The sequence below is a fragment of the Phalacrocorax aristotelis genome, chromosome 19, assembly GCF_949628215.1.
Source record: "Phalacrocorax aristotelis chromosome 19, bGulAri2.1, whole genome shotgun sequence".
NCBI lineage: Eukaryota > Metazoa > Chordata > Aves > Suliformes > Phalacrocoracidae > Phalacrocorax > Phalacrocorax aristotelis.
Window position 1 is genome coordinate 9,656,338 of NC_134294.1, and position 17,882 is coordinate 9,674,219.

Sequence of the window (17,882 nt, forward strand, 5' to 3'; positions counted from 1 at the left end):
AGAAAACTTCAAAGCAGAATGGGCTGCATTCATGTACTCGTGCAGCAGAAAAATCTAATGTCTGTTATAGCACTGCATGGTCTATGTGCTAGTAGTTTCAAACGTGGCGTTCCAAGCTGTGATATTCATTCTTAGAGCAGAAAAACTGAGAAATATATGTCCTTGGCTCTGGAACAAGACCAGAAAAATAGTCTTTGTTTTCCTAATACCTTGCTGATAAAATCGTGTATGTCCTGTTGTGGTTAGGACCACGTGTTTGATTCAGATAGCAAAATGATGTTCAGTGGTCTTGCAGAAAGTTTGGTTGAATGTTTGCATATTAAATGTTATGAGATGTATCAGTATGCAAGTACACATAATTGATATCTAAGCTGCTAAAACTGTCCCTAAGCAGCAGGCCATGTTTCCAACACAGATTGTCATTTAGCGAATGTGACCAGGCTTCTGACAGTAGAAAGAAACGCAGGATTTCTCTTTTAATATCTCATTTCAATATTGTGCTGTTTCTCAAGAACCAGAAAACTGTGGTCTGTTAATACGCTCGGGTGTTTCAGCCTCTTTTTGTTGGTTGGTATTGTTGCTGTTCGGCCTGCAGTCCAAATCCTTAACGAGCAGCTTGATAATAAAGCTGAAGGATAAGACCTTCAAATTCAAGGAAGTCACGTGCCTTTTTTCTTGAAGCTAAAACTATGTTCCACTAACCAAAGAATTAATTTCTGAGACAAGATAAGTTGGAGGTGCAAGGGCCTGCTTCTGAAAATAAGATATCTGTATAATCTCTGCTTTTAAAGAGATTTCAGCCCATTGGTGAGAGGTTTCAAGAGATTGCAACGTGTCATTCTATCAGGATTTGACTCTTCGAAATATACTCATAGAAACAAGAATTTAAATTACTATGTTCTTGTTCCTTTTTAAAGGGCTGTGTTACATGTGACATCAGGGAAACGAGTTGTGAGGCTGTAATGCCTGATCACCATATGGAAAGCAAGGGGAAATCGCCTCCGCTCCCGCAACGCTGAAGACAGCAGCACTTGTGTCAGTAAAACCGCTTGGTGTAATTCCCATTCTCTTTTCCTCTGGCTTTGCTACATACTAGCGGTGAACCTATCCAGCTATCTCCTCGCAACATGAGCAGTCGCACATGTGAAACTAAATCTTCCTTCATTACCCCTCCACTCCTAGCATGACTTTGAAAGCAATCTCTCACTGGGAGGCTGTTTCCCTTCCTGACCTCACAGACTTGACACAGAATGGGTTATCCAACTTTTGATCAATGATGAGCAAAATACAAAGGTGTTTTTTGTTTAGGAATTTTTTGTTTGTTTGAAGCTGGCAAGTAAGAGTCTGAAAAGATGTGGTGGTTAAGAACCTACAGTGGGGAACCTAACAGATCAGAGCATGTTACTCTCCAAGTAAGGTAGATGTGTTGAAACCAGCATTGAAACCAAGGTACAATGGAGTGCTCTTCATTTTTGTTTGTTCAATATTTAAAGGCCTAAACTGAAGATCCTAATATTCGGAGGCTCTAAAATCACTGTAGTTGGTTCAAGAAGCCAGTAGGCTTTTTAATGAGCAGCTGAAAACTGGCCAAGTTACTCTGCATCAAAATGCTTTTCACCAGCTTGTGCCCATCAAAAAATAAACTGAAGTAGAAAGAAGCAAAGCTATTCCATATGGTTTTTTTGTGTTTTTGGAACCAAGTTGCTTTATAGCTTTTGATTTTAAAGCTGTGTTTCTCAAGATAGGTGTTTAAAATTAATTGAGGGTAATTGGTTTGCAAATCCATCGGAGACTAAATTATAAATAACAATCCAAAAAAAGTAACGATTCAGGAGTTATTTTCTTATACAGGATCTGCTTTTTAGGAAAAGACGTGGTAAACCTCCTCTATCAAGGCGCTTTGGCCTAGTTATCAATTCAAGTAGCTACATGTGATCTTTTAGCTTATGTTGCTAGCGCTCTGGAAGGCGGATTTGTCTTAATTTTTTTGTTGTTCTATTAGAGTAGTTAGCTATGTTGAATCCAGACATAACGAATAGGAAACTTTGAGCCATTTCCCTGTTTTGTTTTTGTTGTAGTGATGCCAAAAACAAAAAGAGATTGAGCTTCATTTCTTCTGCTTTCTTGAAAAGTCACATTGTAGAGCCAAACCTGAACATCAAATCAAATATTCATTATTTCTTAGCACTGTTGACTTCCTGTACAAGTTTTAACCTCTTTCTTTATAATGGAGCCTCTGGCTGTTGAAATCCGTGGACGAAAAATGAGTGTGTGCATAGTGCGAGTTTGTTGCTCAGAAATTGGTAACCACTTTCTCTTTCAGTATGCACAAGGATTTGTTCTCATCTTAAGACTTCTAGCTTAAAGCTGAATGTATCAAAGTGCTCTTCAAACAGGACACACTTCACTAAAACCTAGCAAATTTTGTCTGCCTTCCCCTTTGTTTATCAAAAGCTGGACGTAATCAGATTTTCCTTGTGGTGTTATCAATCACCTCAGCCTTCTCAACACAGAGTTTTAGAATGTAACCTGTTATTCACCCTTTTGTTCTGTGTAACTCTTCCTTTTTCTGCTATGTGAAGGATTTTCACTTTTTCAGTTTCTTTGAATAGTAAGCTTCAAGTTGTTGAGTAAGTTAAAAATACTGCCATCTACAGGTCATTGAAGGAAAACTATATTTATCTAAAGGTTTTTGTTCCTTTTTAAAATCAATTCAGTGACAATCTTTGTCATTACGGCTTGTGTCAAGGAAAGTTTTCAAGGCTAATTTGACTCTGGTGTTTTTTTTTACGGTATGCTTGTCTGCTCTGTTTATAGCTATTGCTTTCTATTTATTCTTGAGTTGCATTTCTTTATTTGTCTTTCAGTCTTCTCAGCTTGAACTTGTTTTTTTCTTAAGTGTTGTAAATCAGCAGAGGTCCACACATCCTCGATACTTTTTGTGTTCGAACTTTAAATGCCTCTTATTTTAAGAGGCTTCAATAGGTGTTTACATGCATCGGGTTATGTACTCGAGTAGGAGAATGTGGGCAATACCTTATACCTGTCCTGGTCTTTTCCCAGCACTTTCCAAATACGGTATTCTGCTTTATAACCACACTGCCCAAAATATTTGCTCTAAAACATGTAATAAGATGCTTTGTGTATAGGTTCTTTTCTTAACTGGGAAGCTTCATAACTAACTAAACTGTTGAATTAGACCAATGTGCTAGAATCTATTCTAGTTAGCTGTGCTTAAATTAAAATGACTGCGTTAGTGTATTTGAGACTTAGTGAAATAGATTAATCCAAATACTCCAGGTAAGGACAGCTGTCTCCTTCAAAATCATATAGAAGTGTAAGCCAGGAGGAAAGTTTAGATAATCGGCTCTTTTGTTGTACGTTATTTCCACTGTTTATTTCCTGAGTAGGAAAACGAGATGGTTTTCCATGTCTTAGCAGGCATATGTGTCGTCCATTTTATAAAACAGTGGGACTTTGATTAGGAGAATGGTAACATGTACCTAATGCTTGAATAATGCTTTTCATCCATAGGTCTGGAAACATGTCAAAAAGATGACTGTCATTATCCCAGTTGTATAAAAAGAGGCAGACATACAAAGGACTTGCACAGATGCATACCCCCCAGTTCATACCAAATCCAGGAGTACAGTTTGGGGATCTTCACTCACTCTGTCCTGTGCTGGTTTTGCTACAAGTGGTCAAGATTCTGACCTGTACGTAGAAACTTGATCATATCAAGTGCGTTTCTTGTTTGGAGAAGTTAACCTTTCTTGTACCACCACTCCTATGAATTTGTGCCCAGTAGGATCGTATAGTAACAGAAATCCTAGACAATTCTTGTAGTGCTGTCAACACCATACCCTAAGGCAGTATATAATGAAGGTGCATGTGCCAAGGAGCTTGAATTCAAAGTTTGTAATCCTGGCTAAATCTTAGGTGCAAGATTTCTTGTTTGGGGCTACGCTAGTCCTGGGTTACGGACAAAAATACGGTATAGGAGAAGAACATAAGAGGAACGAAGGGAAGAATCGGTGCCGTGTGTGACACTGAAACTAAATCGCCCAGAAACGTAAATGGTCTTGGCTGCAAAACCAAGTTTAGGACAAAAAGCAGTTTCCCAAGCTACTCTTTACCCCACTAGAACCACAATATCTCGCAATCAAATGCCTTATCAAGCCTTTTGGGGAGGACCTCGTTTCCGTAAGTTTTCAGGAAGTGGTAGTTTTTATTTTGGCTTATATTAATCTTTAAGTCTTTTTAGTTTGCTGGAGTAGTCGAAGTGAGATCCAGGTCTGATCTGAAAGACAAGTGGAGTAAATATTGCAGCCAGATTTGCACATGCTACTTTGTTTATGTGACTTTGTTTCACCTGGCATAATTAAAATGTTGTAGACAGTTTAGAGCTGCCTGGAATGTCACTTTTTTGGTTATCAAAGGGAAAACATGCAAGTACAGTAATCATACAGTTACTGCCCCCTGTGGGGGTGTTGGCAGTTTGTAAACCCTTGGTGGATTTCACTGGCAATTTTTTTTTGTTGTATTCATAAATATGGAATTGTGTTTCTAAAAATGAGCTGATGTGAGAATATTTTCATGGCATTGCTATGAACAGGAGGGACCGCAGTGTATTTTTACAGTGTGCGATAAATATTTGCGGAATGAGTAATGTATTGGTAAGTTTATCTTCCAGCTGAATCGCGTTTTAAATCACACGCAAATGAATTTTTACATCAGTTGATAGGACTATTTTATTGAAATAATATTCAGCTGTTGTTGAATTTACAGTTGTGATTTTAACTGTACACTTCAAAGGAGCTTCTGGTTTTATAAATAAAACTGAAAAATATGCTGCAAAGAACTGTTTCAAGTGTCTGTTTACTTGTGTTGTTTGATAATGTCTAGAACACAGACTTCTAAGAAAATACCCATTATATTTTTCAGATTGTACATAGATGTTGAGGTTGTGGGTACAGTGAAAATGGTGATGTAGTGGCTATTCATCCTGTTTGTGTGGGGGTTTTTTGTTTGATGGTTTTGGTTTTTTGGGGGGTTTTGTTTGTTTGTTTTGCGTTTGTTGTTTTTGAAATCTTGCTCTACCTTTCCCATTTCAGGACATGTTATTTCCTTCCTAATTGCATCCCACAAGAAAGGGCAATAGCCTTTTGAATGTGAGGGATTGTATTAGGGTGTGCAAGCTGTAGGGGTTTGGCATGCAGGATTTGAAGCTTCTGTCTCTGCTGATTTCATTAGGAAAGGTAGATAATAAACACTTTGACCCCACCATGCTAAAATTTGTGTTCTAGTGGAAGTATCAAAGAAACAATTCACAGGTTTAATTCACAGCCATGTCTCAGAGCAATAAAGTTATTAACTAATTGCAGAGGAACAATTTGTTCATCTTTTTCTGCTTTAAGGTGCTTTAGAGAGAAGTGTGGTCCACAGCCTTAAAGAAGCCTGCAGGAGAAAGGCAAAGTCACTGCAGGGATTACAAGGTACAGAAAAAACAATGTAGCATCTTATTAAAATTGGAAAATAAATAAGTAATCTTAGATAAGTATGTAACTGATGGTGCTTCTGGCAAGGTAAGCGATGCAGTTCTTTGAAATGCAGGCATCTCAAGTTCCTTGAAATGCAGGTAACACAGAATCATTAAGGTTGGAAAAGACCTCTAGGATCATCAAGTTCAACCGTCAACCCAACGCTACCATGTCTTCTAAACCATGCCCTGAAGTGTCACATCTACATGTTTTTTTGAACCCCCCCAGGGATGGTGACTCCCCCACCTCTCTGGGCAGCCTGTGCCAATGCTTGACAACCTTTTGGTGAAGACACATTCCCTAATCTCCAATCTAAGCCTCCCCTGACACAGCTTGTTTCCTCTCGTCCCATCACTGGTGACTTGGGAGCAGAGACCAACCCCCACCTCACTACAGCCTCCTTTCAGGCAGTTGCAGAGAGTAATAAGGTCTCCCCTCAACCTCCTCCAGGCTAAACAACCCCAACACACTGGATATGTTTTTCCTGATGGCTTATTAATTTTTGAAAGGGTGATTTGGTCATTCTAAACATACTTACAAATGTGAGCCAAATTATCTAGCTTAACTGTGGTCCAAAAATTATGAGGAGAAGTGAATAGACTTGTGAAATGAAGATATTCAAGGTGATGCTATGTTTTTATTCAGAGATTTAGGCAATGTCAGTCCAGCCACATCACTGGTTTGTCAGTAGCAGTCATCCTCCTGTCAGCTGAAGTTCTTGCTTGTAGTTAAAAACCTGTAGCTTTCACCTCTGGGTGGATGTCAAAGGTGGTGAGCTGAATGATGTACTTCTGTATTTTTGGCAGATGGTGAGAGATGAGTATTGGACCTTGATTCTTCCTCACCCCAATCTCAAAAGTAAGGGGTCTGTAGATTTTCTGTCGTAGGTTTGCTCCACAGTTGTATGAACTTTTAGGATACATATTATGTACTGCTCCTGTGCAGCTCAAAGAGGTGTCTGCCTGCTTGGCTCCCATTTGATGCTCCAGTTTGCTGCCTGAAACTTAGAGGCAGGCTCAGGCTGGCAAGGACAGGACTCTTGGAGCTTGCTTCCCCAGCTACGGTTGCGCCTTTCTGCCTGCTCCCAGAGCTCTGCCCTGCCTGGTGGGAAGATGATCAGCCTGGCCTCTGGAGCTCCTCGTACCACTTCGTTAGTTTTCTGTGACAGATCCAGCCTTCTTGTCTCTGGCCTGCAGAAGAGGAAAAACTCGGTGCTGAGAGCTGGCAGGAGCTATAGGTTATAGCAGGACAGGGGGGAAGTGGAGTTTGCCCTCCTCTGTCACAGACTGCCTGGGCTCTCAGCTCTTGGGCACTGGAACTGAGTTTATCTTGCATCTGCCATGAACATTTCCTTCAGGAAGGAGGCTGTTGGGTGTGCAAGAGTATCTCAAACAGTCATCTTTTTGAGAACTACCGGTCATGTCCAAAGATGCAGTCTGAACTCCTTCCTACCAGAGGCAAGGACCATGCATGACTGGAAGTTTCAGGCTCTGCTGAAATTCTGCTATATTAGAATTAGCTGAATTTCCACACATCCACAGAGCCCTGCTGCTGTGCTCCGGCCTGGCTTGCACACAGTAAGTTGTCTGAGTATTGCTTCTTTAGATGCAATAACTGCTAGCAAGTATTTCTGCAATATTGAAAGCTGAAGCAGTTTGAGGGTTTATAGCTTGCCTGCCTCATATTGGCTCCATCCTCACCATCTGACATCTCTCTTCATTCCTTTGTTCTCTTACATAGATAGGTGGTGAACTTGTAATATTTTTTTATTATTATTCATAGTGGGTTTATTTATTGTGCTTTATGTTTGCAACTTTCGAAGTGGGATTGAACCGATTATTCCCACCCTTCCCCAAGTCTTTGTAGGCTCTATACTTTTCCCTGTCTATGAAGTGGATCTTTCTCAGGTGGTTATTCATTTAGGTACATTTGAGGTCTTTTCTTACAATTTTTGTTGCCTGATGAGTTGGCAGTAAAGGAGTAATTTCCAGACGGGCACTAACTTGCTCCACTGTGTAAGAGAAGGATGAATGTTCAGAAGATTTCAGAGCTGCACAGTGCATCCAGCTGCTCTGTGTTTGTAAGGACACTTTTTTATAGCTGGCTTTATCTGTCTTACAGCTTTGTTCACTTCACTTAAATTATCTTAAGCCTATAGGCCTTGTTTAAACAGGACAGTTGGAGATTTATGATGTATATTATTGAGATCAGTGTAGCATGTGTATCACTGTTAGGTGAAGTTTACCTCAAGCTTTCTGTGACCATGAGGTCTATGCGAAGTATGTATTGAACAAAGCAGGGCTTCACAGCTCAGTCTTTGTGTATGTTGTCAAGAGACAATTCCTGCTTCTCTATCTCTATTCATTGCAGATACTATCAGGAAGTACCTGAGGTTGAGAAAGTACGCTGGTACTCTGCACACAAAGGAGTCAGACTAGAAGCCTTTTGCAGCTGCTCTTTTGTCTTCTCTCTCATTTACTTTAGATGCCAAGATAAAATGTTATGAGAACTGTGCGGTGGCTCAGGGGAGCAAATCTCACTGCCCTCGAGTGCCCAAGCAGGAGGTGGCTTGCCCTAGTAGCACTTGTGATCTACATCCGTCACCTTCTGCATCTGTGTGTGCAGCCACATAAGTGCAGTCACAGAATCTTTTAAGTCATGTCATCCCTGTCTGCCTCTGCTGACTATCCGCAATCTGAGTGTAAAGCCTTGACATTGACAACCATGTTTACCTTCCATGCTGCGCTTGATGATAATGACACACAATTCTTAAAGCCTGTGCTATGCACGGACAACCCTGTTGTCATGGGCAGCTGGGAGCTAGGCAAGGTGCTGCAAAGAAATAGATTTGTGGGTCTTTCTTTACAAGTGACCAAGAGAAACTGTGGTGTCTCTCCAGCGGTAGTGGGAGCAGATGCTTGATCCTGACATATGCTTATTGTTTCTGTGGTGCATTGGGGGTGGCAGGAAGGGACTGGACACTGTTAAGCTGCTGTCTCTCACCGGCTCAGCACTATCAGGGAATGTAGCAATGAGCCTTTATTCCCGGCACCCCAGTCTGCGTCAGGTGACAAAAGAGAAAGACGCAGTTGAGGCATCACTTTTCTGGGAGGTTTCACAGGACCCCATGGGAATCTTGCTTCCCCTGCCTGAATTTTCTTCATGTTGTGTATTTGTCTCTTTGTGCCATTACTTTCTTCCTGTTGTGCTGAACTCTAAGAAAATACTACACTGCTCACAGCATAATTGCAAAACATCAAGAATTTATTAATTTCCAAGTAACATAGAGTCTAAAGTTAGGATGTATCTTTGTGTTTCTTCATTCTCGGTTTAAATCAAGCAAATCTATATACATGTTTTCAGACATCTGTATAAATTATGCAGCCAGAGTCAGGGAGAGGTGGTTCTCCTGTTCACACACAATATTTCCAGAAGCACTCGGAAAGATTCCCACGTTTCTTGTACTGTTTCCTGTCCTTGGTCAAGAAGCGGCCCAGCAAAGCAATTCGAGGATGATTTCCGTAGGAAGTCTGAAGTCAAAGAGCAATAGAGAGGTTACTGTTGGGTGGTAAATGTTCCCAGCTGTAAGGTACACTCTTCGCTGCCCCAACTGGTCCCCAAGCCCTGTGTTCTGACTGGGGGAAGGAGAGGCGTCTGCCCAGCATGCCCAGTGATTTAGATGATGCGCTAAAACTAGTCCCTGTCTTCTGCCTTTACATTAATTCAGCAAAGTAGTGAACAGGAATTATGTTCTGCATTTGCCTAATGGTTGGTTCATAACAAACCTGATAATACTGTGTAGCCTATGTTGTAGTGGGGGAAAAAATGACATGCAGCTAATACTAGTTAATGTACTGGCCTGGCGAAGCTGGAAATTGGCCTTTATTTAGAAAGCTCTTTTTCTGGAGAAAAGATTGGGGGGGTTTATAATGAAATGCTCTGCATTACTCACTCCCTTTTTTTCTTTTCTTTTTTTTCTTCCCCTCCTTATCTAACTGCTAAGCGATTCCAGCTTCAAGAACACGTGGCATGCTTTAATCTATACTGTTTATGAAGTCTGTGGATCTTAAATGGTGTCTCAGTAACAATTCCACGTAGTTTAAAATGTGGAGTCTTGTTTTTCTTGTTTCAGTGACAGATGATCATTTACTTACCTCTTTGATATTCTCCCTTGCGTTGTAGCTGCTGGGGCTAAGACCTGGTAGAGGGGAGACATAATGAAAAGTCTTACTACTTACAAACTGCAAACCTACATGAGTCATTCTTGTGTGCTGTTATGCCATAGCCAGCAGAATTCTTGCACTGGAACATTCAGAGGACCCTTTTGCTGCAGCACAGCCAGTTCTTGTAGCACACAGTTCCAACAGCATCTGGGCCTCTGAAGATGCAAGCTGTGCTGTTACTCCTCAGCAGGCATCTGTGATGTCTGTTGCCCCCAGATCACCTATTGATGTTGATTCTGCACTTTCTGCAAGTACTGATGGTTTTTAAGAGACTGTGCTACTTGGTTTTTCCTGCTAGCTCCTCTAGGGCAACCTTTGCCTTGCCCCAGTTCTGCTACGTGGAGGTTTTGCTATACTAATTTGGAGACTTTGCCAGCTAGTATTGAGGCGCAAGCGTGGCTGCTCAGCAGGTTTCCCCAAAGACCCAGTTACCTAAAAGGAAGATGTGGCTGCAAATACATAATGTTGTATTTCAGTAAATACCCAGGAGTCAAGGCACAGTATCTGTGGAAGCTGGACATGCCAACCATGGGCACTCTCACATAAATCGCTGTGATAAATCCTCACCTGCTTTGGTGTCCTCGGTCAGTGTGCCCAAGAGCTCTGGCAGAAACTGAAGTAGGGAAGTGCTTCCTAGGCTGCCCAGCTGTGCCAGGTTTAATCTTGAATCTTCCTCAGCTGCAAATGGAAGATGGTAGAAACAGGCATACAGTAAGTCTTTTGCTTTGAGTCCCCGTTTCAATCTGTCTCTGGTGATTTCTGATCAGGCCTGTTGGCCCCACCTGTTGAAGATTATCATGAAATCACCAATTATCCTCTTTATTTAATGAATATAATAAGGGATAGTTGGGGTTTTGTATGGGTTGTTTATTTTTGATTTCCTTCCTTTAAGAAAAGATACCTTCCTGATGTTAATCTCAGGTTCTTATTTCTCTGGCAGATCTTCCTTTCAGAAAGCTTTTTGACCGACAACAGCCTTTCCCATTGCCTGGGGAACTCGCAGCCTAATCCTTCTGGTACTCAGCTGTAGACAACGCAGGCTTGTATATTATTTATTTTAGTCTATTTCTTTATCAGCTAGTTCCTATGCAGGAGCTTTTCTATGAATAAAGACAAAACTTTCTGTTCAAGGCCTGTTATCCTGCTTGGTTTCCCAACTATTAAATGAACTAAAATGGGGGGGAATGGTAGGAATAAATGTAGGAAATCTTAAAACATATTTTGGCAGCTATGCTTCTCAGTGCATTTGAATCTTCTCTCTCATTTGATGTGCATACCAGTACAGATATTATTACTTTTTCTGAAGCAACAGATTGCTGATACCTGATGGAGGTAATTTGTATGTGCATAGAGAATTTAGAATTCTGTAACTAGTGTGTGCCCCAAGGCAGGTTGCCAACAGGAGCCCTTGGCGGTGTTATACTTGAGGTAAACAAGGCTTCTGTAATCTAAGCAGTGAATTTAATCTTTGCTAATATAGAGCAGACATGCAAAATTGTGGGCAATGAGAAGGTGCTGTTATCAAACACTAGTTGTGTAGATGGATATCATTTTGTAGTTGCACTATTAGATGATACTGTGGAGTTTTAGTTGCTCTTACCTGCAGGGATGGGTGGGACTGTATAGCTCCTCAATAGGGAATATGCAAGGAAATAAACTACTGAAACTAGTCCCTCAACATTTCAGAAACTTGGACCAAGATCAAGAACTTGAAGACCTTGGACATCCACGTTGTTAGTTTGTTCACTCTACCAAAGGACAATTGCAAAGGACAGTGGGGATTTCAGTGTAAGGCTCTGAATAACAATAATGTAACTTCCCTGTGCTATGCAGAGACAATTCATACCTCTAGCCTTGTATTATTTTTTAAATTCAGAGCAGCATTAGCAGGTAAATTTGCTTTGAGATTAAAAAACAAAACAAACAAAGCACCACAACCCTTTTCAATAGAGTTCTACTCCTGTCTTGCCCAGCCTAGAGACTTTTTATATTAGCAAGGAAGATTTAATAAGCCTAATGGATGTCTTCAAACAGATGCAATAATTGTTAGAGCCAGCTTGTTCATCCTATGATGTGATAGATGTTATCCATACTGAGTCATGGTTGCCTGTAAATGCAAGTTACATAGTGGAAGGCTTGAGAAGATGCTGGCTTAGTGCATCCAATATTTACAAAGCAAACTAGCGACTACTGATACCTATAAACCAGCACAACAGCTGTTGCACCTGCAAAGCAGGTAAGAACAGCCACCTTTTAATAGTCAGCTTTATGCAATAACTTTGCGTTTGATTTGCCTGTTCTTTCAGAACTCATTTCAGAAAATGTTCCAGCATGGGTCAGGTCTGCTGACAGTAACTTTCCAGACTCTGTTGTACATTTTTACTGAGCCATTTTAGTCTTGACTTACAGTATAATTTCAAACTTTGAGGACAGCTTTTTTAAACAAAGATTTCTTCTTTCTCGGGGCTGAATGGAATCTGCATTAGTGTGAACAAATAGCATGCTCAATACATTGCTATTTTTGTAGTGTAAGACAGACTTGCTTGTTCTTGATCTAAGTAGGACTGCATTAATCTTTGCAGTAGGCTTCCCTCTTTTTAAATACAACTTCAGTTAAACATAGTGCATTTTAAAATGTAAGAGGAGAAAGTGTACAGCCAAGATTCTTTAAATTATGCAATGCCTCCTAATGCTGCTTCAAAGGCAGAGGCTGTATATGCCAGCTCGCATTCAGTGCTAGAAGGCTCAGATACCTTTGTCTCCTGGGTCTCAAAGCAGCAGGAAGAAATATTTAGGGCACCCAACCTCTTCATTTTACAAGACTAGCACCCACCGATGATGTCACTCGTGCTGCCAGTCTTCTAAAGACATTCCAGCTTTTTCTACAGCCACTCAGTGCAGATAAAGGCCCCTCAGAAAGCATACCTGCTTCTCTTCTGGTTTTACTGCTCCAGCCCCTGCTTTATGATCATTAAAATCAAAAGACTCTTACCTGAGAGTCGATAAGGCATCTCACTGGCATTGGTGATAGGGAGAGATGAGAGAGGACAGGAGAAGCTGACAATAATGAGACAGCAGAATACCAGCTTATGCATCATTGCTGTGTCAAATATATTTCGTCTTTGTCTACCCCTGTAACTCAGAACTCCTGTCTGACTGTTGCCTCTGCTCCCAGTTTCACCCGTTATATAGCCACTCATGACCTCATAAATACCATCATGTCCTCTCCCCCCCTTCAAAAAAAATCCAATGAATTTATTGCCCATTGATTCTAAATGGAAACCACTTTGCATTGATGTAATTTTTCAAGGTAACAGTTCATAGACAATAAATTTACTGTCTTATAGCTTGGTGTACAAAATGGATATTATATCAAACCAAGCACAGTAAAGTTTATAAATCTGGAATTAAAAAAAAAAAAGTAACTTCCAGTTATAAATCATGAGTTAACAAAAGGGTCAGACGTTGGTTGAAATGACCAGGGCAGTAAGACAGCTGATTTATGAGCCTTAGCAGGCTTGACGCAAAGCAACTGATATGAAATACACTTTTTTTTTATCCTTTTGTGAGATGGATGGATGTGTTGTGTTGTATTTGGGGTTCTTGTGTCAGAAAAAGTAAAAGAGGAAGGGAGTTAAAACATCTAGTTAATTTACAAAGAGAATGTTAGGGGAGTTCTTTTTGGTTTTTTTTCCCTCCCTTGTAGCGTTTCACATCTATTTATTTGAGAAGACTTCATCCAGTGTTGCCCTAGAGAATTATCTTGGCAGAGAAAGTACAGCTTCCATCTGGAGACTTGCTTGGTACATATAAACTTCTTTGGTTGATATTAAATGCGGTCCCTCACTAGACTGGGAGACCCTTTTCCATTTCACTTGTCTTCTCTTTCCCTCAGTTGGAACAACCTACTTAATTCTCTGTGTGCTAGCTAGCTTTTTTCCCCTGTTTGCCTTTTGCTTTTATTTAATGCTAACACAATAGTTTCTGTATGTAGTCTCATGTTAGCCTTTATTTCCCTTCATCTACGTACAACTTCATTTTTCCTATCAAAGAGTAAGGACTGGCTGGATTGGTCCCTCATCTGCGATATCCATGAAGCATGATATCCAAGTGTACAGAGCCTTGAAAATAAGAAAAGTAAATTTATGAGAATTTTCTTTCCTTTAAGTCGTGAGAAGATTGTGCCTGTTCAGGTTCATAATAAATTGAGGTTCTGTAATAGTCTTTCCTGCCTCTCTAACCAACTGTTTGTGCCTTCAAATGCTCTTCAAAATACTACGAAATCCAGCTAATGTTACTAACGTTCTTTCCCTATGCTGAAATTATGTGAAACTGCATGATATTTGTAAATTGCAAAAGGAGTGAACTTACCCATTTCCTTTTTCCTTTCCTAACATTTCTTGTTGAAGATTAGTGTTTACATTATAAATGCTGCGTCTCCTAGACCTAAGTTCAAGCTAGCTACATCGGTCATATAGAACAGATGTATTTCTGCTGCAGGTCTAATTCAAAGAGAGCGTGCCTCTCAGGTGCGTGGTTAACAAGTTATCCAGAAAAGCTGTGGGCTCTGTGAATCACAGAGTGGTTGAGGTCAGAAGGCACCTGGAAATCATCTAAACTAACCCCTCCCTGCTTAAAGCAGGGCCAGCCAGAGCAGTTTGTCCAGGAGTGTGTCCAGTCAGATTTGAATAGCTTCAAGGATGGAATAGGTCAGAACTTCAAAACTAGGCTTGATGAGGCCCTGAGCATCCTCATATAAGGCTAAATGCTGTGCTTTGAGTGCTGAGGTGGGGAGTGGAAGAGGTGAGAGAGGACCTTCAGAGGTCCTTCCAACCTAAACTTCTCTATTATCCTCTGTGTGTGTAAAGGTCTAGTATTGACTTACAGAACACATGCTCAGGTGTCTGAACTACAAATCCTGTTTCCCTGGACTTCTCTTTGATGTGAGTGGATATGACAAAAGAACTTCTCTACAGAATTAACCTAATACATTTTATATGCCTCTTTCCCTGTGCTTCCCTACAAGAGAAATAAGTAGCTGGAGAGGAATTCTCTCTCCTCATCTGAGTCATGCAACTCTCTGTTCCAAAACTGCAGACAGTAATTAGGTCTGATTTGATGCATGATCTCACTGTTGGTGCTGGATGCTCTGTACAAACGCTTCTCCTTCAGTGAACTATCAATGACAATGGCATTATCAATATTCGCTCTGAGCATCGCCAAGGAAAGCTAATGAAGCACTCTTCACAAGCAACTTGTGTCCTTTGCCTTCTCTCAAGGAACACTCAGCCTCCTAGAGCCATCATGAAGTGCGTCATGTGGAAGTTGGGCAACTTGCCTGCAGCTTATTGCCTTTACTCACATTTAAAGTTGTCGCTTAGACACTCTTTCCTCCACCAAAATGTCAAAGGCATTTTACTCAGGGGACAGTGCAGATGTCATCATCATGCAAAGCAAAGAACCAGCTCATCCTAAACAAAGGTGCAAAACCCTGAATACATGGGTGAGGGAAGTAAATGTGAATTGCACTTTGAAAACTTGGAAGCTGATTTGCAAGAAACTGCTTTAATTTTTCTCAAACCTACTATTTTGTGGGAAAACTTTTTCAAGTTCTTACTTATGCTAACAGACTTTTTTTCAAGTGCTTCAGTTTGAAATAACAGGGCAGCAACAGCCCAGATAAATTTCTGAGCAAACTCTGAATAGTAAGTATACGTTACCCTGTTGTAAAATATTATCCTTAATTATCAGAAGAAGCGTATACTCTTGGTTCAAGATGATGGCTCGTGAAGAATAAGTTGCTAATAAAGTCAAGAAAACTTAAAAAGGCAAAACAAAACCAACCAAAAACACCCCCCAAAAAATTATCCACCTTCTGAGTAAAATAGTAAGGATTAATTTAATCTGTATCACAAGAGTTCTTTCCTCTGTTTTAAAGTTCTTTATGGTAAGTAAGCACAAGTTGTTATTTTGGTCAAATATAGTGACAGTTGGTAAAAGCAGGAATTTCAGAGATGTGATTTAGCAGTAGCATTTGTTTGAGGAGCTGTTTCCTAGGATATAACTTTTGGTGTAACTTTTTGGCTTGAATTGAGTGGGCATGGAGAGAGGTGTGCAGTAGGATGTTTTTGTATTGACACTGTAATTGCAGATGAGCTTATTATTATATAAATGTTCAGCTCTTCCTTGAATTTTACTAGAATTTTTAACTTAACATCTTGCTTCAATTAGTTATATATGTTGGCTGGTGTGAGAGAAAAAAATATTTGTAGTGTTATTTACTTCCCTGCTAAGGTCTAGCATATGAGTTAGGGATTTGGGGGTTTTTGCTGTGCTGACACTGCTGGTTTAGCAGATATCCATCCTCATTAACACATAAGAAGTGAAAGTTAACTTAAAATTTCCCATATTAGGTAATTATTGAGCTTCATAACATGATTATTAGATCTACACTGCATACTGAAATGGCTGTCTTGTGAGATCATGTGTGCAATAAGCGTTTTTTTGTGCTACTAGCTTGCATTGCTTTACATCTATGCTGCATTTTAGTGTGGGCTGAGAATAGACTGTTGAGAGACTCAGCAGATCAAAGGAAAAACCTAACTATAACTCGGGCAGTTGCTGTTAATTTTTTGACCATGCTTCTTCTGCCTGCTGTGTGCAGATCATAATGCAGTGCATGTGTAGTATGTTCTGTATAACCAAATAGTACTATGGGACGTATTTGTGTATGCAGAGTAGTATTTCTGTCTTCTGAACTTCTCTAAGTTACGTAAGATCTCAGGGAGGTTCTGACCTAGGTTTTCTTGTTCTGTGGTGGGCTGAAGTGAGTATGTGCACTTAACTGAACATATACCTCTGCATAAATGAAGATGGCAGGTCTGTAGGCCTTTCTGAAGATATTTTGCTACACAGATGGCAAGTGGTCTTAAAAACTCTAGTGCAGAATCACAGCTGCCAAAACATTGCTCCTTCATAGTATAGTTTCCACCAGTTTGGGGGAGGGGGGGAAACCCTCTTGATTTTTTTGGCCCTGCTGGGCTGGCACACTGTAGTCTGGGTATATTCTTCAAGTGAAGCTTGACAAACTGGTCCTTAATTCCCCTGTCCTCTCAGGACTACAGAATTAGCAAAGGGAAGCTTCACACCATTTGATGTGAAGGAAAGTAAGTCTGGCATGACTGGAACTTGGAAATATAGCACATCGATATCTTATGGGAATTGGGTTCTGGGTAATGCAGCCACAAACAGAGGAGCAGAGACCAGATCTTGAAATAAGTTTTCTTCCACAAAAAGTGTAATGGAACTAACTATGCAATTATGGTTTATTTTTAAAACTGAAATTATGAGAACAGACAGCATAAGGAGAGAGAGGAATGCTTCTGCAGCAAGAATGGATCTTTCTCTTTACCTTTCACTCTCTCTCCCCAGGTATCCCAAATAACCTGTTCAACCCTCATAAGAAATCATGATCTGGACAAAAGCAGAATAAAACCTGCTTTATCTCATTTTTTGGGTCAGCACACTGCACAGAAAGGAGTACAAAGCAGCCTTGCTGAAAGGCATAGGCTGTTAGTCAGTGACTGTCCGTACTTATGCTCTCATTTCATCAGTCACTGCTGTAGTGCAAGCTGGAGACTTGGGCTCATTTTCTTTGGAGGTGCATGTCTGCTTCTGCAACACTGCTGCACTTGGAACCAGTAGATGTTTCCAATTTGGGCTGCTTTTCTGCAGAGAAGTCTGTTGTGAAGCATTTTCAAGGTGAAGTACTGGATTTTTAGAGACCTGCCAATAGTCCAGAGCAGCCCAGATCAGCTCTGATCCTAGACACGGTGCACCTTTCCTTTCCTTCCTGGTGTGGGGAGCGTGAAGGGAGAGACTGCTGAGAAAGACCTGGGATAGGTGAATATATTTTCCTGTTCTGTTTTCTAAATAGGCTTACATTAGCTTTTTGCTAATTTTTAATGGCTTTTGGCTGTATTTTTTAACAGCTAGCTGGTGTTGCCTTGACCAGTAACAGGTACCTCATTTTTTCAGGCTACGTTTGAAAGACAAGAAACCTTCTCCCTCTGCTCACACTGACTTTGTCCCTCAGTGGGTTTAAGGTTGCTGATAACAG

The 17,882-nt window shown here is 40.5% G+C and overlaps 2 protein-coding genes across 13 annotated transcripts in view; one reads left to right on the plus strand and one right to left on the minus strand.

Annotated features, from left to right (window-relative positions):
• PER3 (period circadian regulator 3) overlaps window positions 1–17,882 on the plus strand; it is a 44,093-nt gene that overhangs the window by 19,511 nt on the left and 6,700 nt on the right. For 5 of the 12 annotated variants that reach the window (XM_075113898.1, XM_075113900.1, XM_075113902.1 and 2 more), the window contains one exon: window positions 918–4,849. The exons of 1 other annotated variant lie outside the window; for it this stretch is intronic. In XM_075113898.1, the coding sequence (XP_074969999.1) occupies window positions 918–1,019 (102 nt within the window). In that variant the 3' untranslated portion in view covers window positions 1,020–4,849. Of the gene's footprint in view, window positions 1–917; window positions 4,856–5,417; window positions 5,496–17,882 lie in introns of those variants that run through there. 6 more of the 12 variants (XR_012663716.1, XR_012663715.1, XM_075113901.1 and 3 more) reach the window with 3 other exon arrangements.
• Window positions 8,848–12,930, minus strand: UTS2 (urotensin 2). Its single transcript, XM_075113948.1, has 4 exons — window positions 12,756–12,930; window positions 10,331–10,441; window positions 9,695–9,738; window positions 8,848–9,070 (listed from the first exon to the last, which is right to left on the minus strand). Exons 1-4 carry the CDS (start codon window positions 12,859–12,861, stop codon window positions 8,954–8,956), a joined length of 378 nt encoding a protein of 125 aa, XP_074970049.1. The 5' UTR covers window positions 12,862–12,930; the 3' UTR covers window positions 8,848–8,953.

Excerpts from the sequence above, each read along its gene's own strand:
- UTS2 (XM_075113948.1), bottom strand. The coding sequence starts at position 12,861 with ATGATGCATAAGCTGGTATTCTGCTGTCTCATTATTGTCAGCTTCTCC. Across the intron at positions 10,442-12,755 it reads GATGCCTTATCGACTCTCAG|CTGAGGAAGATTCAAGATTA; the intron begins GTAAGAGTCTTT and ends TTCCATTTGCAG. Across the intron at positions 9,739-10,330 it reads GACCGAGGACACCAAAGCAG|GTCTTAGCCCCAGCAGCTAC; the intron begins GTGAGGATTTAT and ends CCCCTCTACCAG.